Below are 26,958 nucleotides of genomic sequence, written 5' to 3' on the forward strand. Positions count from 1 at the left end.
GCTTCACAGGGAAGTCTGCATGTGCAGCCTGAAGTTTGCTGGGAACTGCCTCAAATGGGACGGTCCCCAACTAGCTCCAGGCTGTATTTGCAGACTTCCCTATGCTGCTCAGGGCTGGATGGAAAAAATCCTGGTCTGGGACAGGTCCCAGCCCCAGAGCTCTTTCCCAGCCCTGTGCCTTAATTAGGTGATCAAGGCACGGGGCTTGGAAACAGCTGTGGGGGAGGGGCAGGTCCCACCCTTGGCCCTGATCTGCAGGTGGGACAGCTACCAGTGAGCCTCTGGCTGGGCAGGGAACCCTAGGGTGAGTTTACTCTGTGGTAAATTAGGTTGAATATTTGAAAGAACTTTTTTACCATGAGGGTATTTACTCATTTTTGGGTGCGTCTACATGAGATGCATTAATGCTAATTAACCTAATTTACTGTGCAGTACAGGCACATGTCATCATGTACTTGCTCTTACTGTGCAGTAAAAGTGGCTAATCACACCTAATTTTGATACCTGCAAATACAGGTATCAAGTGTAGGTGTGATTAGTTAGAGCACATTAGCATATTATCACACATGTAGATATGATCCAGCACTAACTTTAGTGCTGGGTCTGCCTAGCCACCCAGATCTCCTGACTGAGCGCCTGTCCTGCCCAAGGGGCTGGGATGCTCTTCAGCAGCCCCTACCTGCAGGCTATAAAAGCCTCCAGCCACTTTGTGCCCTGAGGACACACACCAGGACCTTGGAACGCTGGAGGCCCTGTGTACCCCCTGGACAGGATCCAGGCTGCTTCTGCCAGTCCTGTCCCCTAGCCAGAGTTCCTGCTTGGCTACAGGTGAGTGTCAGAAAGAGGCTGCAGCCTGCTGCTCCCCCTGCTGAGCCTGACATCTCCCCAGTGCTGTAGGGCCTCTGGCAGCAGGGCCAGCACCTGCTCCCTGCTGCTGCTCACCCCCCAGCACTGTCCCCTGTCCTTGAAAACACTGTGGTGAAGTGCCTCTGCCATATTATTCCTAGTCCCTGGCTGTGTCCCTCTACTGAGCATTGCTGGCCATTGTGCAACACAGGGGCCCATCTAGAACACAATGCACCGCCATGTTCTCCCTGTCCTCCCCATTGAGAACTGGCCCCACCCATGTGCACACTTCCAAGCTTTCCTCCCAGGGCCACAACTGGAGCCAAGAGGAGGTTGGAGACCTTGTGGCCCTCTTGGGAGGTGCGGAGGTCCAGAGGCAGTTTGTGCATGGGGGAGCTCAAACACCCATATTTATGAGGCCCTGTTAGGCAGGATGCACTAGTGAGGGCACTCCTGGGTGGCACAGCAGTACTGCATAAAGATAAACACCTCGTGGGCACAGTGGGTGGCTGTGACTGACCACAATCATTGGTTTGGTCATGCCCACAAGACCATGCCCTTTATGTGGGAACTGATAACATTTTGGCACCCCAGGACCCAGGCCATAACTCTGCAGTGTTCACCATCAGGGGTGGCCTGGCCAAGCCCCCACCCCACTCTGACCTCTCCAGTGGTGACACCTCTCTAGAGGAGAAGCCCTGAGGTGTTCTGCACCCTGCCCTGTCCATCTCCCCAGCTGCTGCACCACTAGCAGATCAGGGAGACGTGGCCAGCAGCTGCCCAACAGACATGCATCCCCAGGCCCTGCTATGAGGAGTGGCCAGCCATGACACCACCGGCCACCACCAGCACCAGCCCCTCCCTAGAAGCTGCTCTGGTTGGATGCCAGCCCATTGCAGACTGTGGTCCAAGGACACTGGGTGCAGCCGGACACCATCACCAACAAGGAAGCCCATGCCAAGCTGCCAGCCTCACCAGTCCCTGACACATGGTAAGTCTCACATTGGGGGAAGGAGAGCCCCCCAAGTCCCCATTCCTGCTCTTGTCCCTCCCTCCCAGTCCCTGCTTCTGCCCCTGTCTCCCATCCTGGTCCCTGACCCTGCTCCTGCTTCTGCTCTTGGCCCTCATTCCAGCTTCTGCCCCATCCCCATCTCTGGCCCTGGCTCCTGTCCCCCTTCCCACCTACACTCTCTCTGGCTCTGGGTTTTCCCCACCCACCCACAGCACGCAGAGGTGGAAAACAGTTCAAAACTGTACTGAGCAGCCTGTGTCCCTGCATCTGGGTAGGCATGGATAAAGATGGCATGGACCTTTCACACCCCAAGGAAGGGGTCAATGCCAGTGGCAATGTCCTCCTCAGGATCTGGGGGCAGGGAAGCATAGCATTACCACAGGTAGCCCTCCAGGTGCTGGCAGAGGTTGTGGAGCAGCTTGGGCTTGCTCCCTGCACTTTCATAGCTTAGGGTCTAAAACCAGGAGTGCAAGTGTGCCCAGGGCACCAGAAGGATCATCATCAGCAGGGCATAGTGGCTTGGGCACCCCTCAGCCTGCACAAACAGCTCATTGCACACCACCTGGGGCACATGCAGAAGGGATATGCTTGGGGTGCAGAGGTGACATGGGGGGTGGGGGAGCTGGCCCCAGGGCACTTCCCTGGAGAGGTCCCCAGCAAGGAGGGTGAGAATGTGGCCAGTCCCTTGCCCCATGCATGGCTGACCCCGCATCTGAGGCTGGGCAGTGCACAGCCCCTGGTGTAGAGCATCTTATTTCTGAAATGTTGCAAATTCTCACAAAAGGCTTCTGTCTCCTGCCTCTGTAGGGCCAACATCTGGATCCAGGGGAGAGCCCACCAGCCCCAGCAGAGATGTGGCCTCTGGACTGCTGCCGCCCAGTGCTGGAGCCATAAAGATGCACTGGCTGGGCCAGCAGTGCACACAAGACTGGAACCTCTTGCTCCAGCACCTGACCTTGGTCTCCCACCACCCAGCTTCCTCACCTGGTCACAGGCCCACTGCTCACCCTGGCTCCATGTGGGTGCAGAACCAGAGCAGCCAGCAGTGGGGACAGGACCCCACACCAGCCTTGCTGGCTATGGGCAGCCCCCAGGAGAGTGGGAGGCACCCACACCAGAGGACCAGCAGCCACTGTCTCCTCAGAGGAAGCCCTCTATCCACTACACTTGCTGCCACAATTGTACCAACAGGGGAAAAAATGAGGCCAGAGTGCTGGGCACCTGTCCCCAGGATTTGAGCCATAGGTGCTCCCACCCCACGGCCTCTCACTTTGGGATTCAGATAGAGACTGAAACTATTGTAAATAGTTTGCACTTTGGGAAGCAGGTTTTTTATTGTTGGTGTGTGGGGAGGCTGGTGGAGGGGCTCTGTTAGTTGATGGGGGAGAGGAAGTGGCTCAGTGTGTTGGGGAACGAGGGTGAGAGGGCTCTATGTGGTGAGGGTGGAGGGATGAGGGCGGATGTTGTGAGAGTAATAAAGTTTTTTTTTTAAAACAATGTGTGTGTCCTGAGAGTGGTGCTGGGGGTGGGCTGGGGGTAGGGAGGTTGTGTAGGTAGCGGGGCAGGTGGGCTGGAGTGGGGAGTGTAGGAGGAGGGGTTTGATCAGGGCCTCCTGCGCCTGGTGCCCTAGCCCCTGCTGGCATATGCATGGCTCCTGGGCAGGAAAAGGGCTGGCCAGGGAGCAGTGTGGGGATGTGTTTCCAAGATGGCTGCCAAGTGCTGGCAGCTGGCTCTGGCTTCAACATGGCTGCTAAGTGCTGGCAGATATGTGACTGGAGGCTGGAGCTCCCTCTAGTGGCCATAGGGGCACATGGCAGGCCTGGAGGGACTTGGCACAAGATTTAGTGTCAAATCACTGCTGTGTAGACACCTGCCAAAAATTGCTTACTGTGTATTAGCTGAATGCACAATAAATTTAATCACGCTTAAATGCATGTGTAGACATGCCCAGTATAAGCCAAAGAGGTGGTGGAATATCCATGCATGGAAATTTTCAAGAGAAGGTTATACAAACACTGAATTATGATGATTTAGTTAGGGATGATCTTGCCTTGAGCAGGGGTTTGGACTGGATGAGCTCTTGAGTCCCTTCCAGTCCAACGTTCCTCTGATCTATGTATACGATATTATTGTATATCATTTCTAATCAGGGTAATAATTAAAGATTCACAGACGGATATGTTTCTCTTTTGTACTTCCACAGAAAACTTCATTGCACTAGAAACTACATCCATATGAATTTATTTGCTTCATTTATATTGCGAGCCATAGCTATTCTTATTAAAGATGCCATTTTCTACAACACCTATTCAAAAACACCTAATAATGAAACTGGATGGCTATCCTACTTCAGTTCTGAGGTAATGCTTTGTTAATCCATTAATGGAATGAAATTAATAAGCAGCTTGGAGGAGAATGCTGTTTAAAATGGTAGAGACTTTGGGAATACTCTGCTCCTTGAAAACCCAGAAGCAGAGGTCCAGGTACCCCTCCCAGGAAACGACTTCTTAAGGCAGTAGAGCACCAGGCCCCCAGGGATGGAGAAGTAAGGGCCAAGGTAGTGCCCCCCAGCCAACTAGCCACCCCTTTACCCCCAAATCAGCCTGTGATGCAGCAAACCCTATACAGTGCCAAGAGTTGATATAAATTGCTGGGTTGCTTGAGGAAAAGTGTTCTTTAAAAGCCACAAAAGCTCTGAGAGCCCCAGAGCACCTAGATTCTGGGAACCCACAAGCAGGGGTCTATGCAGTCCCTTTCTCTTCATCACTATACACCTAGGTACCTCTAGTCAGTACACCACCACACAGATTTTAGTAAAGTGTAGGAAAGGTCTTTATTAAACCGAGTTGTTCTTTATTGAATTAAATGTTAGCAAGAAGGGGGATCAAAAAAATTGCAGTACAGGCAATTGGCATCTTCTTCCTCTTCCCCAGTGTCCATGTGGCAGTGCACTGTTTGCGCCTGCTACTTAAAGAACATCAGTTAGGCTGTAGAGTAGCCAGCAGGTGAGTTCAGGCCCAATTAGACAGTCACATAACCACAGATGGCTCCCTGATTGTAGGCGGGCTGGGCAAGGAGTTTATAAGCCCAGACCCTGGAAGCAGCCAGCAGTTACATCTAGAAACCTGAAGGAACAACATGTCCTAGTCAAAAGACAGCAGCTCCTAGAACATCTGGAGGTTAGGGTAGGGAATATGGGGATAGAGGAGGTTCCTGTTGGTCCAGGGTAACACCTGAAACTACAGCCTGCTGTGGCTGGATTGTGTGGTGGGGCTGCCTGTAGTAGAGCAGTCGCCAAGAAATGCCACACATGTGCCTCCCCAATGAAAGGTGAGGATGGGACACCAGAAAGCCCCAGCTCCCACTGCCTTGTTGGTGACCTTGTGGAGGGGAAAGGCTAGGGAAGCACACCCTGAAAGAAAAGCACCCAGCATCAATGCCACCAGGACCCTGGGGTGGTCCCAAGTGGGGCCAAGGCCCACTAACTGGGGCCTGAGGACTGATTAGGGTGGCCATCATAGAGGACAGTCCACTTGTCCTCTGTCCTCTATTGATGTGAAACTGGACGTCTTTATGTCCTCTATTTTTCTCTTGAAAAGAAAAAAATAGGAACTAAAGGCATTGGATTTTGTATCAGAGTAGCAGAAAACTGGAATCTCCTCTATGATGGCCACCCTAGGCCCAATGGGTGAAAGGTCCAGAGAAAAGGCCCAGAACAGGGGGCAAAGTATGACCCAGTGAAGGGCAGAGTGATCCTGAAGGGCTGTGCAGAGTAGGGCCTGACCAGAAAAAGAGTGGCCTAGTGAGAGACAGAGAGTAGCTCAGTGAGGGGTGGAATGGTATAGCCCAGAGTAGGGGCCAGGAGGCCACGTTCAGGTCAAAGGCTGAGTGCAGCCCAGCAAAGTGGCTGGGGGAATAGTAGGAGATTTTGGATACCATTTGTGAGGCATGGGACATGGTATAGGGATGGTTTGGGGCTGTGTAATTGGCCCAGAACACCAGGGCCCCAAATGGGCAGCCTCCTGCATTTTTACATGAAATCATTTGACATCAAAGGCATGGCAGACAAGAGCAGGGCAGGCTGCCTTAAACGGGGGCGAGGGGGCATCAATATCTTTGGGGTGCCTGGGGATCCCCTCCCCCGCTGTTACAGTCCAGCTGACCAGAGTCTTTCTTCTCTGTTCAAGGAATTCCTAGGGCAGTCACCAATAGCAATTGTGCTGAGCTGGTTATTCATTACCAGTCTTTGGTCGTAGTTTGACAACACTGCAATGTCTAAATGATGTATAATAGTGTATATGCAGATACCTCTAAAACAGAACAGTGGTGTTCCAGCTCCCAAACAGGGACATTCTTGGAACAGTTCAACTGTTAGGTCTGTACATAGTATTGTTTGCCATTGATAAACACAAAATATATGATATTACACCAAAAAACCTTTTTGAGCAGCAATTAAAGTTGACAGGCATAATGTGATAGGAGAGGAAAGAAAAGGTGAACACTTGAAGGGGTTATCAATATCTATATTATAAAATGTTTCTTCTGTACATATACTTACCAATATATAAATTTTGTACTTCAGTATGTAGATAAAGTTACACCAGCATAGAAGTACTTATGTGAGTCTAGCTTATTTCAATTTAGGAAGTAAAATAATTTGTATTTGTATAAGTCAACTTTTACCATAAATTATATTCATAATAGACAGGCAAGATACCTGAGGACTAGAAAGGGTCAACATAGTATTCCTCTTTAAAAAAGGCAAACTAGAGTATCTGGGGAATTATAAACCAATTAGCATTACTTTGATACCTGTGAAGTTACTAGAGTATATCATAAAGAAGTCCATTTGCAAGCATCTGGAGAAGGAAAGGGTGATCACAAAGGCCTCCAGCATGGATTTACTATCAGTAAATCAAGTCAAACAAATTTGATCTCTGTCTACAACAGGATGGTTGAAGGGAATGTAGTGGATATAGTATATCTGGATGTTAGCAAAGATTTTGACAGTTTGACATGATCTTCTCATAAACAAATTAGAGAAAACTACTAGAAGGTAGAGACATACCTGGCTACATGGCTGCAAGCAAAGGATGACTATAAACAGAACCATGTTGGAATGGCAGGAGGTTTTAAGTGGAGTTCCAGAGGGGTCTGAGTCCAGTGCTATTCAATATCTTTATTAATTATTTGGATGCTGGCATAGAAAGCTTCTTGAACAGATTTGCAGATGACAAAAACTTGGAAGGATTGCAAACATGCTGGAAGCCAGAAGTGCAATTCAGAAGGATCTTGACAGATTGGAAAGCTGGGCTGGAGCTAACAGGATAGAATTCAATACTGACAAATGCAGTATTGAAGGTGGTGTGTGGGTGGAATTAAGGTACTGAGTGTAAGTTACTGCAGTGTTGATATTTCTTTAGCTTTTACCTGTTCCCTCCCTTTGGCCTGTCGGCTTATAACTCCTATGATTTTCTATATAAAACTGGGAACTCCCCTGTGTTTCTTGTGCCAGTTTCTAGGCCTGCAGGGTTGGCACAAAATGGTGGTAGTGGTGGGATTCTGAAGCGGAGGAGGGGCTATTGCACAAATGAGGCAAATGGAAATTTGTAGTCACAGGTCCTAAGGCACAGGGCAAACTGCTGTATTGAGTGTATACATTGTGTTTGTTCTGTGGGCATTTGATCAGAGAAAATGAACAACATGGAGGAGAACATACCCCCAGGGGGAGCAGAACCCCCCCCTCCCCATTTTGATCATGGAAGATGAATACCATAGAAGAGAAGGTACCCCCAGGGGGAGAGGAACCTCCCCACCCCATCCAGTGTCTCAAGGCCTATATTCAATCCAGCACCCTATGGGGGGGGGAGCAACAAGAATGGGATGAGCAATTTGAAATGGCAGCTGAGTTAAATTCAAGGGTGATGCATAGGGGGTACACGAGGGTGCATGTGCACCCCCTGAGTGTGGCGGTGCCCCCCCTACAAAAAGATGCCACTGACACTGTCAGCAGTGCCTGCAGGCAGTAGCCGCTTGCCACCCTGCCACTGACATCACCGGCGGCATCTGTGGGTGGTCCACAATCCCCCCTGGCTGCTGCTGCTGCTGCATCGTTCATGGCTAAATGGGTGGAATGAGTCCACTAAGCTAAAATTCCTGAGCCTTTTGCTCACAGAGAAGGCCAGGGAAGTCTACTGTGCACTCAGCAGTGAAGCCAAACAGGATTACAAGCACCTGCCCGGAATCCTCAGGAATGCTTTGGAACCAAGTGTAGGTCCTAACCGGGACCATGCAGCTCTAGTTAACTGTAAGAAGACTTCAACAGAGTCAGTGTAAGAGTTTGGCGTTGCCATAAGATGATTAGCTGTAAAGACCTTCCCACAAGATGCAAGACCTATTGGCCTGTGATTAGTTCGTCAGCGATGAATTCAGTGGAGAGAAGCATGTCCCGCTTCAGTTGGGGAAGCCCCATAGCCTGGAGGATGCCATAAAGCTAGCCACTGAGATGGAAGTGGTGAGAAAACTGGTAGCCCGAGGTCTCCAGGGTACACATGCATGACAGGGAGGAAAAGTCAGGAGCACACACCCCAACCTCAGAGTCCTCAGACTTGCAGACAATAATGGAGACATTGAGAGACATGTGAAGCGAACTGGATCAGCTCAAGAAGGCTATGAAAACTCAGTCTCAGAGCAGACATACAAAAGGAGATTCTTATGGACCACAGCAGCTCCTTCTGGGACAAAACCCTGAGGTTCCTGTCTAAAGGGTCTTGCCCTTGCACTCAGGGTCAAACCACTTGCCAAATTTGGTCAGATTGATATGGACCTTGGGGAGGGAGGGATGTTTGCCTTCTGCCATTTCCTTGGATCTCTTGGAGCATATGTGTGGTTTTAGGAATAGTTTAGACATGGATTTGCATAAGATGGTTTGGATAGAAAAGATCCTGCCTCAGGCAGTGTGTTGGACTAGATGACTTTCAGAGGTCCCTTCCAGTCCTACTTTTCTATGATTCCATGAAAATGCAAGATATACCATAGGTATCCTCTAGAGAATGATCAGAGGCATTTTCATGTGATAAGGATGGAGAAGAGAATAAAACAAAGAGTACACACGGGAGGATATTCCAGTGACATCTCTGCATGAAGACCTCAGAAAAGTATTGACAAATAGAAATCAAAATAACATTGCGGATGTTGGATGAAGCATCTCTGGAAGATTTTGCTGTACTTCAGTCCCTTAGCAAGAGCACAGAGTGGGAACTATTGCATTCTGTTAGACTGGCCACAAAACCATGAAAGCTGGGAGTAACCAGCTAATTCCAGTGGTGCTCTCTTCTTGAAAAATATCCTGAGAGATATGAATTGCCTTTTTTAGCCCAACAAGGTACTGAATTTAATACATAAATAAAATATATATTTAAATGTTGCTGTTCAGACCCTATTGGCAGAAAATTGTAATGAATATCTTTAGCCTATGTCCCCAAACTACCTTCCCCTAGCCAGATGCCAGCACTTCCCTTTTCCCTTTCCAACTTCTGCAATCAGCAGTGCAGTGTCAATATGGAGAAAATGAAAACATGAGACAAAATAAAATAAACAGAGTTTTTATTGTTAAAAAATAACATGGTCTACTGAATTTATTTTATTATTCACAGAAAAGTTCTCTTAAACAGGCATCCAGTTTTGATTTAGCGGTGAAGAATCTCTTGTGTCCCTGCCCAAGCAGTTCTACTAATAACCTCACAGTAAATTTTTCTTCTCATTTCCAGTGTGAGTTTGTCTAGCCCTGGGATCTTATTAAACTTTTGTCTGCTAAATTAAAGAGCCCTCCATTTTCAATTTTAAGATAAAAAATAAATTACCTTCATCAAACAGTCATTCAAAAACATCAGATGCAGTTGTCAAAGCCTGTTTTCTGTAAAAAACATCTGGTGATATTAAACACATTACGATTCTGTAATTATTTACTGAGTGGCCACGTCTACACAAGACACTGACTGCACAGTCATTTATTACTTGTATAAACAAATATTAAGAAGTCCATTTGCAAGCATCTGGAGAAGGAAAGGGTGATCACAAAGGCCCCAACTGGAGTTACTGCACAATAGCAGCCCAGTGGCTTTTAGGTGAGGCCGACTGCGCAATAGCTTGTTACTACTGCACAGTTACTACTAGCGTTGCATCACGCTTCCTTCCATGCAATGCTACTGCAAAGTAGTAATGAGCTACTGCGCAGTCAGCGTCTCATGTAGACGTGCCCACTGAGTTCCATACCACAGGTATGCATGATTTTGCCCAGGACTGGTATCTTACTAATCAGGTTATAGTTACCTGGTTTATCCTGTTTATTGCTGTTCTGAGCTTTACTGGTCTCAATATTCTAAGTTTAATTAAAAATTAACCTCAATACTTTACAAAGGTCCTTAATTAATTCTAGATCTGTTCCTTCTGATGGTCAAAGACTGCACATCTGCTTCTGCTTCAGGATGTATCAAATGCTTCCTGGTTCCATTTCCTCACTTAGAAAAAGATTGCCAATCCTCTTCTCTATTTTCTGTCCTTTCCAGTTCCTTCATTACCAATCCCTTCTTTTGCTAAATCTGTGCAGATGCTGCCTGAACCTGGTTTTTGAAGATAACATGAGCACCTGTTCTTCAAGATTATCCATCTTTTATTTCAGTAATGTTATTGATTCCCACATCGTGTATATGAAATCTTCTGTCTTCAGGCAAAAAACAAACCATGCCTTTTCTGCTGCCCATCACAGTAACTGCTTCCTCATCTGTGCCTCTTACACAGTCCTGCAGAAAACCCTCTGATAACTTGCTTTTGCTTCCTCATTCAAGAATTGGCAGTATTTCCTCCTTAATGGTAGGTGGTGTCAAGTTCTTTAGAGACTTCAGACACCTTTCCAAATTAAAATTCTCACAGAACCACAGCAAACAGACTTTGTGAATGTGTCTACCTGTGCAATGAACACATCTGAATTTTCTGTGCAGAAAATTCAGGTGCATTAAACTGCCCGGGCATGTATGTCAGGAGCAAATTTGTTCTTGATGAGAGTTCAGTCCAGGGCTGGTCCTGCCCCACTTTCCTGCTCTGCCCCCCTGTAGCAGCCAGGGGGAGCTCCAGAATCCCCTGGGTGCCAGCCCTGGGCTGGCATGGGGTATGAAGGTCAAGCTTGAGCTCTGGGAGGGGGAGTGGGCTGTCCCAGAGCAGGGGATAGCTCCCAGCTGTGTGCAGCTCAGGATCACAGCCTGGATCAGCTGTGCTAGCTTAGGATCATGCCCCATGCCCGACTGGCAGCAGCATCCTGATCTCTCTCTTCGCTTGGCTTGCAGGCAGTGGAGGAGGCCAGCATGAACTTGCTGGATCAGTCCATCGTTAAGAAAGGTAAGGAGACATCCACCTGCTCAGTGGCCTCAGGCCCTGCTCTGGTTTCCATGGCTGTCTCTTGACAAGCACCATCCTCTGCACCTCAGGGTTGCTCTGCCTCCCAAGGCACTCAGCCAGAGGGAGGGCAGTGACACACTGGGATCTCCAAGCCCATGTCCAGGCTCCTGCCCAGTGCTGGTGGGTGGTGGAAGCTGAGCAATGCTAGGACCAGGGGGAGATGCTGGAGCTGAACAGTGCTAGGACTGGGGAGAGATGCATCTCCGCCTAGTCCTGGCACTGATCATTGACATGTCTCCCCTCACCCCAGTCCCAGCACTACTCAGCTGACACATCTCCACCTGGTCCCAGGAGCACTCAGCTGATGTGTCTCCTCCAAGTCCTGGCGATGCTCAGCTAATGTGTCTCCCCCTGGTCCCAGCACTGCCCAGCTCCCAGGTTCCCCCTTGTCCTGGCACTGCTTAGCTGATGGGTCTCCCCCCAGTTCCAGCACTGCTCAGCTGCCATCTCCCCTCAGTACTGGGAAGGAACTGGGGTGTGGGCTGGGGGATCCCAGCTCATCACTGCCTCCCTTCAGCTGAATGCCTTGGGAGACAGTGACCCTGAGGTGCAGAGGTTGGTACTCGCCAAAAGCTGGCCCTGGAGACTAGAGCAGGGCTTGAGGCCAAGTCTGCTGGGCTAGCAGATGCCTCCTTACTTTTCTTGATGATGGACTGATCTAGCAAGTTCATCCTGGCCTCCACCACCTGCAAGCAAAGCAAGGAGAGAGATCAGGGCACTGCTTCTGTTCAGGCCCGAGGTATCACCTCAAGCCAGTACTGTTGAGTGGGGCTGCAATCCTGAGCTCTGCTTGGCTGAGAGTTGTCCCTCACCCTGGGACAGCTCCCACCGCTTCCTGGAGCTTGGGGTGTAGCCAGGCAGCAGCTGTGGCCCTCTGCTGTCTGGGCTGTCTGGGAGCAAATTGTTCCTGGTTGGTATTTAGATGTGCACTATGGTGCATTAAACTAACACGCCATTTTCTAGTACTTGTCCCTGTCAGTACTAGCAAATGGCATGTTAGACTAAGCTAATGCACAGTAAATGCCATGCAGTGATGCTTTACTACACATTAAATAGGCTATAATCATGAGCTTACAGTCAAATCCCCAACTTGATTTTAGGAGCTGCCTGTTAAGCAAGGGCAGTGCATTCTAGGAATGATGCAGCTGGATCCTCAGAACATGCCTGACTTACACTAGGGACTGAGTTGGATTGGACTCGGTCTCTCTCTCCTGTATACTTTTTCTGATATCTTGAAGTCCAAGGCACATCCTAATGAGCTGTTCGGTAGGGCTCTGTGAAATTTCACCAGCTGTTTCATTTCAATTCAATGCTATTTTGACTTGTTTCAAGCTCGAAACAGCAAAATCAAAATGAAACAAAAGGCTTTGAAACAACCTCAAAATGAAATGAGGGCAGTCGAAACATTTTGAAAGTTTCAAAATGTTTCAAGTTTCAAAGCTGGGCTTGCTTGCAGGTAAACAGAAAGTAAGGAGAGGGAGGGGGAGGTAGGGGAAGGACTGCTTTGATATTTGCTGTGTAGCTGGCCAGTGACTGTAATCCTTCCCTGAGGTCGCTTCTAATCCCAGTGTTCTTGGGGGAGAGATGGAAAAACAACATAAAATGCAGCATTGTGTCTTCCAGCAGCTCAAAAGTGTCAGACAAAAAAAAGGCTATGATTTCCTACTTGCTAGCCTGTTCCTAGCAAGTGGGATTTATCAATACCTTTCGCTTTCTATACCCTTTAATTTTATTATTATATTCATTGATTCCTTTCAATTTATTCCTCCCCCAAAATCCTCTTTTTGTTTTTATTAGTTTATTTTGATTCTTTTCCCCCAGAAAATAAATCTGTGCTTTTTCTCACAGTGTGCATTCCATTCACTCTGCAGGGAAGCACAGCATATATTGCATATTATAATATAGAATTTATTCAGGAACACGTACTACATACATTTATATATTTTATTTCTTACATAAATACATAATACATTACATAAAAACACATACATACAATTATCTTACCTACATATATGACATAAATCAGATTACATTACAAAAGAACACAGTCAGGCTGTCGGTGGGTTCTCCTTCAAGCAAGGTGATGGATGAGTCCCACATGGCAACTGAGATCCTGGGGGCCATGATCCACTTGGTGCAGGGGTGGCTCGTTGGGCAGGGCGAGCTCACCCGCGGGTTCATGTTCACTGACAATGGGGCCAATATGATCAAGGTGGTCCATGATGCAACTTTGCTAGCATCCTCTGTGTGGCCCACAAGTTGCACCTCCTTGTCAGGGACATTTTGGAGGGGGACATGGCTGCTGGTGATGGTGCCAGCACCACCAGCAAGCAACCAAAGACAATCAATAAGATGGCTTTGCTCAGGGAGATTGGGATCAGTGGCACCCTGAACAGAGCTGAGTACAATGCCATCTCCTAGATCTTGGTGGTCCTCAAGTCCTTCCTCAAGGTCACTGAGACCTTCAGCAGTGGCAATGCCCTTCTTAGCCAGGTGATTCCTGTAGTGAGGGAACACTCACTACATCCCCCTTCCTCCCACCCCAGCCTGTCCCTCACCTCCTGATGCCTCCATTTCCATTTTCACTGACTGGCTTTCTTGCTTGCATTGCATGCCAGCCTCTGGCTTCTTTACTATTCCTTCCGTCCAGGAACAGCACACACATGAAGTGCAGATGCTTCCTCAGCCTGACGAGTGGTTTTTCAACCTGAAACCTTGCTAAGATATATTTCTCTAACTATTCAGTTAGTCTACTAAAAGATACCAGATTGACCAAAATAACCTTGTCTGCCAGTGCCATGTCCTTAGACCAACACAGCTACAACCTACATCCCTAGCACCTGTCCCCAGTCAGCTGACTAGAAGGAGGTAGGGCCCTGGGCACCTCTAAGCTTCAGGGCTTGGACTGGCAAGGAATGTTCTCTGGCAGCTGCTGGAGAAGAAGCTCCTGCAGGGAAGGAAAGAAAAGCTCTGTGACAGTTTGGCTGCTTGAGGTGCTAGTGCTACTGTGCCGCTTACTTACCTCTTGTTATTTAAAGTGGTGGACCGAACTGAAGCTGTAGAGGTGGAGGAGAACTCATGGGGGCACACTACCATGTCATGTAGAGGCCCCAGTGCCAGTGAGGGCATGCCTTAACACACACACAAAGTCACACGTCATGAGTTTTGCTTGTCAGCAGCTTATGGCTGTTTCCCAGAAACTGCTGCACCTATCTTCTTAAAACCTGGTAGGCTTCATGACCTCAGAAGGGACTACCATGCCTGCTGTTTTTACCCTGCTGCACCTTAACGCATACACATGGCATGAGTTTTGCTTGTCAACATCTTGAAGTGCAGTTTCTGAGAAACTCCTGTACCTATCTCCTTGAAACTTGGTAGGCTTTGTGGCCTCAGCAGGGGCTACCATGCCTGCTGTTATCACTCCCCTGTGCCTTCACACTTACAAGCGAAATGAGTTTTGTTTTCAAGACTCTGAGATGCAGTTTCCTAGAAACCCCTGCACCTACCTCCTTGAAACCTGGCACGCTCCATGGACTCAGCAGGGGATAGCATGGATGCACTTTTCACCCCACTGTGCCTTAACGCACATGTGACATGAGTTTTGCTTCTTAGCAGATTGAGATGCAGTTTCCCAGAAACCATTGCACCTATCTCCTTGAAACTTGATAGGCCTTGTGGCTTCAGCAGGGGCTACCATCCCTGCTGTTTTCAGTTGAGTCAGGCAAGAAATGACAAAGTTATAGGCAGTTTCATGATTTCCCATTATAGCCTATGGGCTAAACGTTGAAATGCGTCGAAACAGTGAAACAGTTTTGATGAAATGAAATGTAACAGTACTTCGAAACAAAATGAAATTAAATGTTGAAACAAAACACTGTCCATTCGAAATGGTGAAACTGAAGTCAAAAGAAAATGGTGCTGTTTCACACAGCCCTACTGTTTGGTACTGTGTGTGATGTCACAAGTTTCCACCTAGGCTCAGTTACGTATACCTAGGACCCTAATTTAAACTTTCAGAGATTCACAGATTGTAAGGGGCTGGAAGGAACCTCACAAGATCATTGGGTCCAGCCCCCCTGGACTAGCCAGGAAAGACAGCTGGGCTCAGGTAACCCCAGTGAAGTGACCATCCAGTCTCCTCTTGAATATTTCCAGGGTAGGTAATTGCACCACCTCTGGAGGGAGTTTATTCCACAGTCTGGACACCCTGCCCGTGGAGAAGTTTTTTCTAGAGTTGAGTCTGAAACGGTCTTCCAGGAGTTTGTGGTTGTTACTCCTGGTTTTCCCCAAGGGTGCCTTGGTGAACAGTTGTTCACCATGCCCTTAATGTATTCCCCTGATGTAGCGATAAGCTGCTACCAAGTCCCCTCTCAGCCTTCTTTTTTTTAGGATGAAGAGGTCAAAGTCCCTCAGCCTTTTCTCGTATGACTTGCCTTGCAAGTCTCTTATCATATGGGTGGCTCTTCTCTGGACTCTCTCAAGCTTTTCTACGTCCTTGTTGAAGTGTGGTGCACATAACTGGACACAGTATTCCAGCTGTGGTCTCACCAACGCTGTGTAAAGTGGAAGAATTGCTTCCTTGATTTTACATGAGATGCATCAGTTGATGCATGCCAGAGTATTGTTTGCCCTGCTGGCTACAGCATCACACTGACAGCTCATGTTCATGCAATGGTCCATTATTACCCCTAGGTCCCATTCAATTGTGGTGCTAGTGAAATTAGTGCCACCAAGCCTGTATGTTGGAGACTGTTTGTCCCCAGATGGAGCACTTTACACTTCTCAATGTTGAACCTCATCTGGTTCCAATCCGCCCAACTCTCCAGGCTGTGTAGGTCCGCCTGTATCTGCAGCCTATCTTCAAGCATGCCCATGCCTCCCCATAGCTTGGTGTTGTCCACAAACTTGGCCAGTGAGCTCTTCACCCCCTCATCCAAATCACTGATAAAGATATTGAAAAGCACTAGACCAAGCATGGACCCCTGAGGGACACCACTGGCCACCTCTTGCCAGGATGCCACAGATCCATTCATAAGAACTCTCTGGGTCCTACTTCACAGCTAGTTTCCTACCCACCTAACTGTCAAGCAGTTAAGCCCACAATCCTCCAATTTTCCTATGAGAACATCATGGGATACTATACCAGAGGTCTTTTGGAAATCTCGGTATAATGTCGACTTCTCTCTCGTATCCAGGTGGCAACATGCATGGAAACTGTAGGCTAGTAACACAGTGAAAGTCTAGAAAGGTGTCTAACTGAATTAAATTAGTTATGAAAACCACATGCTATTTTGAAGGATAAACAAAGTCATAAAATAACTAGGATTTTTCATTCATTTTTTAATGTTATATAATATGTAATAATTTATGATGTAATTTCTGCAGATTTCAACCGTTTGCAGGACGGCACAGTTTTTCATGCATTATTTTGTTGGTACAAATTATTTTTGGCTTTTGGTAGAAGGAATTTATCTCTACACATTATTGGTGACTGCAGTACTCCCCGATAAACAACTACTAAAGACATATACTGTGATTGGATGGGGTAAGTAAATAACAATTTCAAAGAAATGGTTTGTCATGTTCTATTTGATAGATATCATAAAATGGATTTTGATATGTTATGAAAAAAAGAGGAGACTGGATTATGTTCTTAGCTCTGCAGTTTGTGAGCTTCCTTATACTGATAAGGTACCTAGAATTGATCATGTGATCAGGGTCCAGTTCATAGCAACATAACGGGTAGGGCTCAGCAGTTGACACATTTAAAATTGGTAAAATAATCTGTACCCTTTCCTCTCTTGAATTAAGAGGAAACAATGTTCCAATACAAAACCCCCCAGCTTCCGCATTTTTTAAATGTCAGTCAGGTATTAAAATGATATCAGTGACTATAGATATTTGTTACTGAATAATTCACATTATGAGACAACTATCCAGAAACATCTCTACCTACATAAAATAATCCTGTGTTTACATGTTATAATTGTATGGTATAGCATCATATTAAGGTAGCGCCAGAAATTCTATTTTGCCAGAGGTGGTGAAGGTTTCTAAATACTGTGGCTCAGATTCTATTCTACCCGTAAGACACTGAAGTGGCACTTAGGCAGCTTCTAGTCATGGAAGATTGTATCTGTTCCATATCCCTGCTGTACCCAAAACCACCATTGTGAAAACAGACCTACCTATTCACTCCTTGTACACCCAAGCTCAGCAAACAGGCAAACTAGGTGGCTGAAAGGTTTCTAAGGCTCCAAATAGATGTCACATTTACCCCAGGGCCAGTTGTGCCTCTTTTATTTCAGATCTTAAAAGTCACAGGATTATCAGGTGCATACATCATCCTTCCAATCAGTGTTCACTGAGTGGTTGAATACACTGCCACTTTTCTGCCAGTAGGCGGCCAGTGAGAACACTCATCCCAGTATGTCTTGCAGTGGTCAAGTGTTAGATGGTTGGGCCAGCATCATGAGCTTACATGAAAGATTGCATAGAGAAGACAATGCCAGCAGGCCTGGACAGGCAACATCTAGTCATATAGTGAGTGTGAAAAGATAGTTTGAGGGTGAGAAGTTCATGAATTTGGATGACCAGCAGTGATGTAAGAACTTTCATATGTCCAGGGGACCTTAATGGAGATCTGAACTGAGTTGGCCCCCTGCCTCTAGCAGCAAACTACTGGGATAAGGTTGCCTTTGTCCGTTGAGAAGCATGTCACTATCACAATAGGGAATCTTGCTATCCCAAACAGCCTCCAGTCTGTGGCAAACCATTTCAGTGTTGAGAAGTCCACAGTGAGTGAAGCAGTGTGGGTGGTATCTCATGATCCAATGGCTTATGGCCCCACCAATCATACACCTTGCTGACCCACAGGAGGTTCTGGACAGCTTTGCCTGGAATTCCCTGTGTCAGCCTAATCAATGGCAGACATGTCACCATCCTTCTCCCTACATAATGGTAGCAACTTCATCAACCACAAGGGCTACTTAGTAGTGATGCAGGAAGTTGTGGACCATTTTGGCCATTTAATGCACATAAGTGCTGGCTGGTCAGGTAGGTTGCACAATGCCAACATCTTTAGAAGCACAGTTCTCCCACAGGTGAAGAGATTTTGTCCCTGGTGTACCAAACATCAAGGTGGGGGAAATGACTGTACCCCTGCTATTAACTGTGGACCCTACCCTGGCTGATGAAGCCATTCACTGGCTACCTGGATGCCTGTAATAAGCTGTTTAACTACTGGCTTGGCAGCTGCCAGATAGTCATGGAGCATGCTTTTGGGAGCCTCAAGATATGCTGAAGATGCCTGAGGATATGCCTGGATGCCAATGATTGCAGTGTGTCCTGCCTTGTGATATCTGGCCTGATCCTGCCTGAACCACTTCCAGTTGAGGTGCAGTGGCTTCACCACCCACTGGCACCATGGCCAGAGATAGTCAGTCACACAGATGCCAATCTCCTGGTGTTATGTGTGCATGAACATCCACTTTGCCAGACTTTGGGATGAGCGTTGATGGTGGTGCCTAGAGATGTCTCTTTTTGCACATAATTAAACACTGCCATCCAAATTTTAGCTCTGAGGAGGCCATTTTCAGCTCTGGAAGAGGGTGTTATGGGGAGGCAGTGGTCATTGGGGGGTGGCAGTAGGCACAGTGAGTGAACATGGCAGCCAGAGAATTCATGTGCCAACCCGCTGTGGCTACTGGGGCAGGGTACAGCTGGAGATACCAGCAACTGCAGAGCCAACATCTTATGTGTGAAGAAGTTAAACACAAATGAGCACCCAGAAAAGTCCATCCCATCAACTTCTCTTGATCCTTGCACCCATTGCTGTTGCTCTGTGAATGTGAGGCAAGACATAAATCCTAGATGAAGAAAGAGAAAATATAGTACCTGTTTGAGGCTGCAATGAAATGTAGTGGCACCACCACTCACATTTTGCCCAATGTCCTAGTTGTTAAGCACCTGTCAACAAAATAGAAGACTTCAGATCTAGGGCCTCCCCCCCCAACACACACCTGCCCTAAGAGTATTTGGACACATATTTCCAAGGATAATGTCCTAGTCACCAAGTTATAGGCTAGGCAGGGATGGGAGAATCTTCCATTTCACATGTTGAAGGGTGACTTAAAGGAGTATGTGGCAGCGCACTGGTAGTGCCTGCCACTTTAAGGACTAGGCCAGAGAAGGGCAGGTGCTTGATTAGGGCAGCCATTTTAAGGCCCATTTCCCTGGGCTGAGGGTAGTTCATGATCAGCCACCAGAGGAGAAACATCTCTCTGCTGAGCTGTGCCAGGAACACCTTGGAGATAAGGGTGAGGCTATGGGGATTGCTTGGATGCCTCGTTGGTCCTGGGCATGACATAAAACTACACCCTGCCATGGCAGGAAGGCCTGGTGGGGCTTCTGGGGGATGTGGCAGTCCCCATTTAGATGCCAAGAGTGAGCACCTCCCTGGTGGAAGGCAGGTTGGGGCACCTTAGCCTCAGCCCCACCTTCAGTTAGTTTATTTAATGCAGGGAAGGCCAGGTAAGCTTCTTGAAGTGCCTGAGCCTGCTGGGGTGAGTGGTCCTGCAGGGCCAGGCACACTTTGTGAAGCACCTGACCCAAGAATGGGGGACCCCTCAACCCTGTAGGCAGGCATGCAGCTTAGACCTGACCCGACGTACCCAACTAGTCCATGCTGGGGCCAAGACCCAGAGAGGGGTCAAAAGGGCTTGGGGTCCTGACTGGCCTAAGACAGGGCCAGGGCCTAACAGGGAGCTGAAGGTCCCAGAGGGAGGACCACAGTTAATGGGTGAAGGGTCTGGTTGAGTCTAGCTGCCTGAGATGCCATCTGCAAGACTTGGGCTACAGTGCAGGGATGGAAAGGAGCTGCAGAGATCCCCCTAAACATTGGGGTGCAAAATGGGCAGCCTCCAGCCTAATTAACACCATAATCAGGTATTCATAGATACTCATCTAAGTATCATCAAGGCATGGCAGGAAAGTGAGGTGGGTGGCTGGCCCATAGACAGGAGGCAGGCTAGTGCTTGCACTGGGTGTGAAAGCTTGTCCCTGTCACAGAATACAAACAGAAGGGAGTACAACTGTATCCTGGTAGTTAGGGGAGTTAACTAGGAGGGGAAATCCTGGGTTCAGGACTGTTTATGTATTTGATGTTAGATAGTCATTGAATAAAATGGAAAAGTATTGGGAGTGTGGACAAAATTCAGGGCTTCTTCCCAGGGTAGCTCCTACTGCACTGGGCCACAGAACTGGGTTCTCTTTTGCTTGCTGCCATGACTCCTTGACTCCTTTATTCAGGTACCCTGTGGCCCAGTTTCAACAAGAGAGAGGGATGTCCAATCTTTAGTCTGGTGTCTAAGATACTCTCTGGGAAGTAGGCAATGTAGGCTCAAATTCTCAGCAGATGATGCGGGCCTAGGATCCCAGTTTTTTGTTTTCCAGGCAAGTGCCGTAACCACTAAGCTGTTGGGCAAAGGGTAGGCACCATCAGCACACATCTTTCCTCACTTTATTCACTTAAGTAAATGCTACTGTTTCTCAATTAAGCACATTGGTAGGTGTCTCTGAGAGAACTCCGTCCGAACAGGGTGTCTTCCTATAGCAGGTCTGGTCAAGTAGGATCCTGACATGATGGAAGAGTGAAAGGCCATCCATAACTCTGGCTACTGAGAGAATGGGAAAGGTATGTGATATGTGTATCTCCCTCAGCTGAATAGGATTAGCCTCTGGAGACACACAAGGCTGCACATAAAAAGAGCAGGAGATACAGGCACCTCAGAGGGGGAATAGGATTACCCTCCTGAGCCTAGACACATCAGTTTGGGGCAACCAACACCAAAGTCTTAATCACCTTAGAGGCAAAATAGGATCTGGGCCCACTGTCTACTATGAAAGACTCCCATCCACACCATGACAATCATTTTCCTGTTGGTTTTAGATTGAATATGTCAAATATATTTCCCTTGGCTATCCTATTCCTAAATATCATGCTACATTTGCTTGCTAGGGTCAAAGAGAAAACCAAGGCTTTCTGATTGTCAGTATTCAGCAGCTTATTCAGTGGCTGTCTGGTCATTACTTTTACAATGTACTGGCACTTGAAGACTAAAAATGAAGATTATGAACTTGATCCAGAAATTAATAGTTGTAATTCTCTGGTTTGTTATGCTGGACAACAGAGGAGACTACTATAACTGTTTCTTCTGGCCTTAAATCTATGGTTTTATATGAATTTAACACTTAAATGTCTGTGTATTTCAGTAAAGCCAAACTTAAAATAATTTGTGTACATACAAAAACTGTAGAATGTAAGCCGTCCTTAACAGTGGGAAACTGTCACAGGATGCAGTGACTCCGAGGAAGATTTGAGGGTTAAGGTGGAGAATCAACTGAACTTGAGCTCCCAGCACAGCACTGTGGCTGAAAGGAATTAGGCAATCCTTGGATGTCAGAGGAATATCAAGTAGGAGTAGAAAGATTATATTACTTCTCTATTTGGCACTGGCACAACTATTTCCAGAATACTGTGTCCAATTTTAGAGTCCACAATTCAAGAAGGATGTTTATAAGTTGCAAGGGTTCTGAAAAGAGCCTCAAGGATGACTAAACAGTTGAAAAATATGTCAGATAATAAGAAATTCCAGGAGCCAAACACATTTGTCTTACTAGAAAGTTAAAGGGAAACTTGATCACAATATATAATTACCTATAGAGGGAACAAAACTTTAATAATAGAGTTCAGTTTAACAGATAATAATTCCAGCAGTGGTTGGAAGTTGAAAACAAACCAATTCAATCTTAGCAGTAAAGGTATCCAGTGACTGTAACACCTTACTAAAGGCTGTGGAAGTAAGTTTTGATTAAGACTAAATGTTTTTTCAAAAAGATTCTCATGTGGTAATTCATGCAAGAATGAATTCAGAAGAGACTCATAGCCTGTGTTATACAGAAGGCTCAACTGGATCATGGCAAACACCACATTGGACCGTAATTTTTTATAAAAGTAGGAAAAAGTAAATTCTGTCATATCTAGGAGGATATACTTTTTCCATAAATAAGAAAGCCGCTGAATCCTTTTTTAACTTCAAACAACTCAGCATTATTTACAGAGATGCAGCTGGTACAATTTGCATTTCTGGTAAAAATTTGTGGTTGACAATGTTTAGCAGAATGAGAAATAATAAGAATAGATTTAAAATTATTTTTAAGCAGTTACCATTAAAATGTGTATATTTTAGTACAGCCAAATTGAAACTCATAACTCTAGAAACAAAGACCGTAGATCACATTATCATAAATCCAGGATATGGAATTCAGTCCCAGAAAGCAGTAACTTAAAAAGAACAAAAATGTCACAGTAGAAAAGCAAGTGAATATGAACTCCCAGTGTAATGTTAATCTAAAGAACTAAACATGATCCTTGATTAGGGGACTATGGAGTTGGAGGCAGGAGACTGAATTACCTGTGCATACTGAATTAGTGAGACCATTAATGGATATCGTTTCCTGTTCTAAAGTCCACATTTTAAAAGGGATATAGAAAAATTGGAGAGAATAGGACTTGAGGTCCCTTTCAGCTCTACTTTCTTATAACCATGTGCATCAAAAGAACATTACAGCAGTTCTGGTGTCCTCCCGTCCCTGCAGCCAAAATACGTCATAACTTAGATTTTTCATAGATGCATAGATGTTTGGATTGGAAGGGACCTCAGTAGATCATTGAGTCTGACCCCCTGCCCTGGGCAGGAAAGAGTGCTGGGGTCAGATGACCCCAGCCAGGTGCATGTCTAGCCTCCTCTTAAAGACCCACAAGGTAGGGGAGAGCACCACCTCCCTTGGAAGCCCATTCCAGATTCTGGCAACCCTTACCATAAAGTTCTTCCTGATGTCTAACCTAAATGTGCTCTCCGTCAGTTTGGCCATTTTGTTCCTAGTCACTCCAAGAGGTGCTCTGGTAAACAGAGCATCTCCTATTCCTTGCTGCCCCCTGCCTCCTGATGAATTTATAGGCAGCCACAAGATCACCTCTCAGCCTTCTCTTGTGGAGGCTGAAGAGATACAGGACCCTCAGTCTCTCTTCATAGGGCTTTGCCTGCAGGCCCCTAACCATGTGACTGGCCCTGCTATGAACCCTCTCGAGGATGTCCACATACCTCTTGAAGTGTGGTGTCAAAAACTGGATGCAGTACTCCAACTGCAGCCTGACCAATGCCACATAGAGGGGAAGTATCACCTCCTTGGACCTGTTTGCCATGCACCTGCTAATACATGATAAAGTGTGGTTAGCTTTACTGATTGCTTCATCACATTGGTGACTTATGTTCATCTTGGTGTCTACAATGACTCAGAGATCCTTTTCCACTGCTGAGAAGGTCCTCCCCTAGTCAGTAAATATCCTTCTCCCTAGGAGCAGCACCTTGCACTTGTCTTTGTTGAACTGCATCCTATTCTGTTCCAACCTGGCCAGATCCACCTGGATTTGTTCTCTACCCACTAGTGTGTTAACTTTACCTCATAACTTGGTATCATCTGCAAATTTGAACAGAGTGCTTTCCATGCCCTCATCCAAGTTACTGATGAAGACATTGAACAGCACAGGTCCAAGGACCAAGCCTTGTGGGACTCAACTGCCCACATCTTTCCAGGCTGATACTGATCCATCCACCACCACTCTCTGCGTGCAGCCCCTAAGCCAATTTGCCACCCACCTTACCATGTAATCATCTACATCACAGCCACTCAGTTTATCTGCGAGAATAGGATGAGATACCATATCAAAGTCTTTCTTAAAATCCAAGTAGATGACATCTACCTTGATTCCTGCATCTAAATATTTTATGACATGGTCATTAAAAGAAACAAGGTTAGTCAGGCAGGATCTACTTGCTATGAATCTGTGCTGGTTGCCCTTCAGCATTGTTTTTCCCACTGGACTCCCACAAATGTGATGCTTAATTTTTTCAAAGGTTTTCCCAAGGATAGAGGTGAGACTAACTGCTCTGTAGTTACCCAGATCCTCCTTCCTCCCCTTCTTGAAAATAGGGACCACATGGCCCTTTCCCAGTCCTCTGGGACCTGACCTGAGCACCATGAGTGCTCAAACAGCCATAGTAGTGGCTCTGCTATGACAGTGGCCAATTTCTTCAGCACCCTTGGATGAAGATCATCTGGGCCTGCTGACTTAAACACATCCAGCCCCTCCAAGTGTCCCTAACAGTTGGTGGGATAGTTTCCCTTACAGTTGATAGCCTGTCTGTGGTCCAGTTGGGAGATTTGTCCTGATCTGACTTCAGGAATACAGAGGCCAAAAACTCATTGAAGATGTCAGCCTTGCCCCCCCTCTCCCCCCCCAATCTATCACTAATTGCCCTAGTTTTTCCTGTAGGGGTCCTATGCTACCCTGCACCTTCTTTTTACTCCCTATATACCTGAAGAAAGATGTTTTGTTGTCTTTAATTTTTGTTGCCAGCCTAAGTTCCATTTCTGCTTTGGCCTTTCTGACTGCCTCCCTGCAAGTGCAGGCCCAGTAGGGTCAAGTAGGTGTACTCAGGCTTGGTAGATACCCCCTCCTTCCACAGCCTGTATGCCTCTTTTTTGGCCCCTAGGATTTATAATATGTTATAATCAATGGACACATCTACAGGAGATGATAACTGCTCAGTAGTCTAATAATGTACAGTAGCGTGCTGAGCAAAAACTCTGTTAATATGCTACTGCACAGTAGTATTAGGCTACTGCACAGTAAGCATCACTAAAAACCCATGCACTGGCACTACTGCACAGTAGCTCAAGTTACTGCACATTGATTTAGTACTTGGTTAACCAAGTACTAAACTGAATGTGCAGTAACTATGGTGCATTAATGAACATATAGACACACCTAGTGGAAAGAATTTGTACTAGTATGGCATTAATTTCAAGTTGTGTTTTCCAGAATTTAAGACTAGAAGGAATTCAGTACCTTCAGTTTATAAAAGGGAAGTTCAACAGGACACCTGATCACAATCTCTAGGTACTCATGCAGAGCAGACATCTCATGCTAGAAGGTTTATAAATCTAGTCTAGAACACAGAAAAATAGAGTGACTGTAAACTGAAGTAGGTAGAGTTCATGTTGAAAATACAGTGCAAGGTTGTAACAGCATGGTAATCAACTGCTACATGAGAATGAATTTAATCACCTCTTCATCAATTTGGGAGGAAGATGATACTTTTTAACTGGGAGGGAAATTACCATTGCAGTATATTACCACATCTTACAGAGGCCTGTGGTAGACTGTCACTGGAGTTTTAAGAAGTAAGAATTAATGTATTTCTAAATGAAATGGTATAGTTCAGCTGTTAGTTATTTTGATCTATGCAGGATCAGGCTGTATAGGATTTTCAGATTAGATGAGTACAATGATACCTCTTTTTTTAAAATTGCTGATTGTATTAACCTGTACATTTAGAACCACTGGTACTGATGAATGCAGGCATCAGAAAAGTAGCACACCTTGATGTGATGGTGATTGGAGCTCAATAAGTATTACCAAAGACAAATTTTGTTAGAGTGGACTTAAAGCCATGAATGTGTCAGGATCTGAAGGGTAAAAAACTTTGAAAGTGGTTAAATAACTGGAGCACTGAGATCACTGCCTGTCATACTGACCTGTATTGTCTCACTGCTTCTTTGTACTCATCCCTGCTGTCTGTATCCACCTGTTGCCTCTTGTCCTAAACTCAACACAATCTATGGCAGTGATTATATTTTGCTCAGTGTTTATAAAGCATCTAGCACAGTGGGGTCATAGTCCATATGTAGTATTCCTGAATCCGACTATAACATAAATAAAACTGACTCCGCGGGTGGTGCTCCATCCCCACCCACCCATGCTTACACCATAGCACCTCTCCAGGTACTGCAAGGGGTATGCATACTCTCACTTGACAACCCCTGACTTAGATTATACCAAGTGACACAAAAGGTTGTGGATAGTGCTGGGACTCAAACCCAAGTTAGTTAATTCCTAGTGAAGAGTTTTATTCGCACCTGTCCATCACCTTCCAAGCCTTAAGCTTGTCCTTTGAAGCTTGCATGTATATGAATCCATTACATAGTTTGTGAGGCCTTTACTAGCACTTACTGATAATATTTACACTGCAGTGGCAATGTATCCCAGCTGAATCACTGCTAAGCAGGGCCCATGCATCCATCCTCAGTACCTGGAAGTGGTCTAGTTAGACTGGTCTAGAGGCCTACCAGCAGTGCTCAAGCATGCTTGAGACCAGGGTCAGGAGAGTGACCTGAGAGGAATACTCTGGAGGGACCTTAACAATGTGTTTTCAGGTTTGGAGTGAGATTGTGAGAACAGGCAAAAGGGTATTCTTGGCAATGGCCCAGCTGGAAGATGCCACTGCCTCTTTGTAGATAACCAAACTGCATTCTAGGTGTCAGAAGCTTCTAAATTCCTATCAAAACAAGCAATATGCAAGCATCTTCATGAAGATTTAGGGACTCATCTCTGCTTGTAAGGTTTCCGTATATTTATTTTTGTGTGAACAAGAAGAAGCAAGCTGAATCTCAGTCGGTGCATCTACACATGTACTGTACTATGGAGTAGACTAGTTAGCTCTGCAGTAAAGTATTGGGGACAG

The 26,958-nt window shown here is 46.4% G+C and overlaps 1 protein-coding gene across 1 annotated transcript in view; it reads left to right on the forward strand.

Moving 5' to 3' along the window:
- Positions 1–26,958, forward strand: part of GLP2R (glucagon like peptide 2 receptor) — a 183,284-nt gene that overhangs the window by 78,202 nt on the left and 78,124 nt on the right. Inside the window, exons 6-7 of the mRNA XM_019498124.2 lie at positions 4,062–4,218; positions 16,697–16,856. Coding sequence (XP_019353669.1) covers positions 4,062–4,218; positions 16,697–16,856 — 317 coding nt within the window. The remainder of the gene's footprint in view (positions 1–4,061; positions 4,219–16,696; positions 16,857–26,958) is intronic.

Source organism: Alligator mississippiensis, chromosome 8 (assembly GCF_030867095.1).
Source record: "Alligator mississippiensis isolate rAllMis1 chromosome 8, rAllMis1, whole genome shotgun sequence".
In the NCBI taxonomy this organism is placed as follows: Eukaryota; Metazoa; Chordata; order Crocodylia; family Alligatoridae; genus Alligator; species Alligator mississippiensis.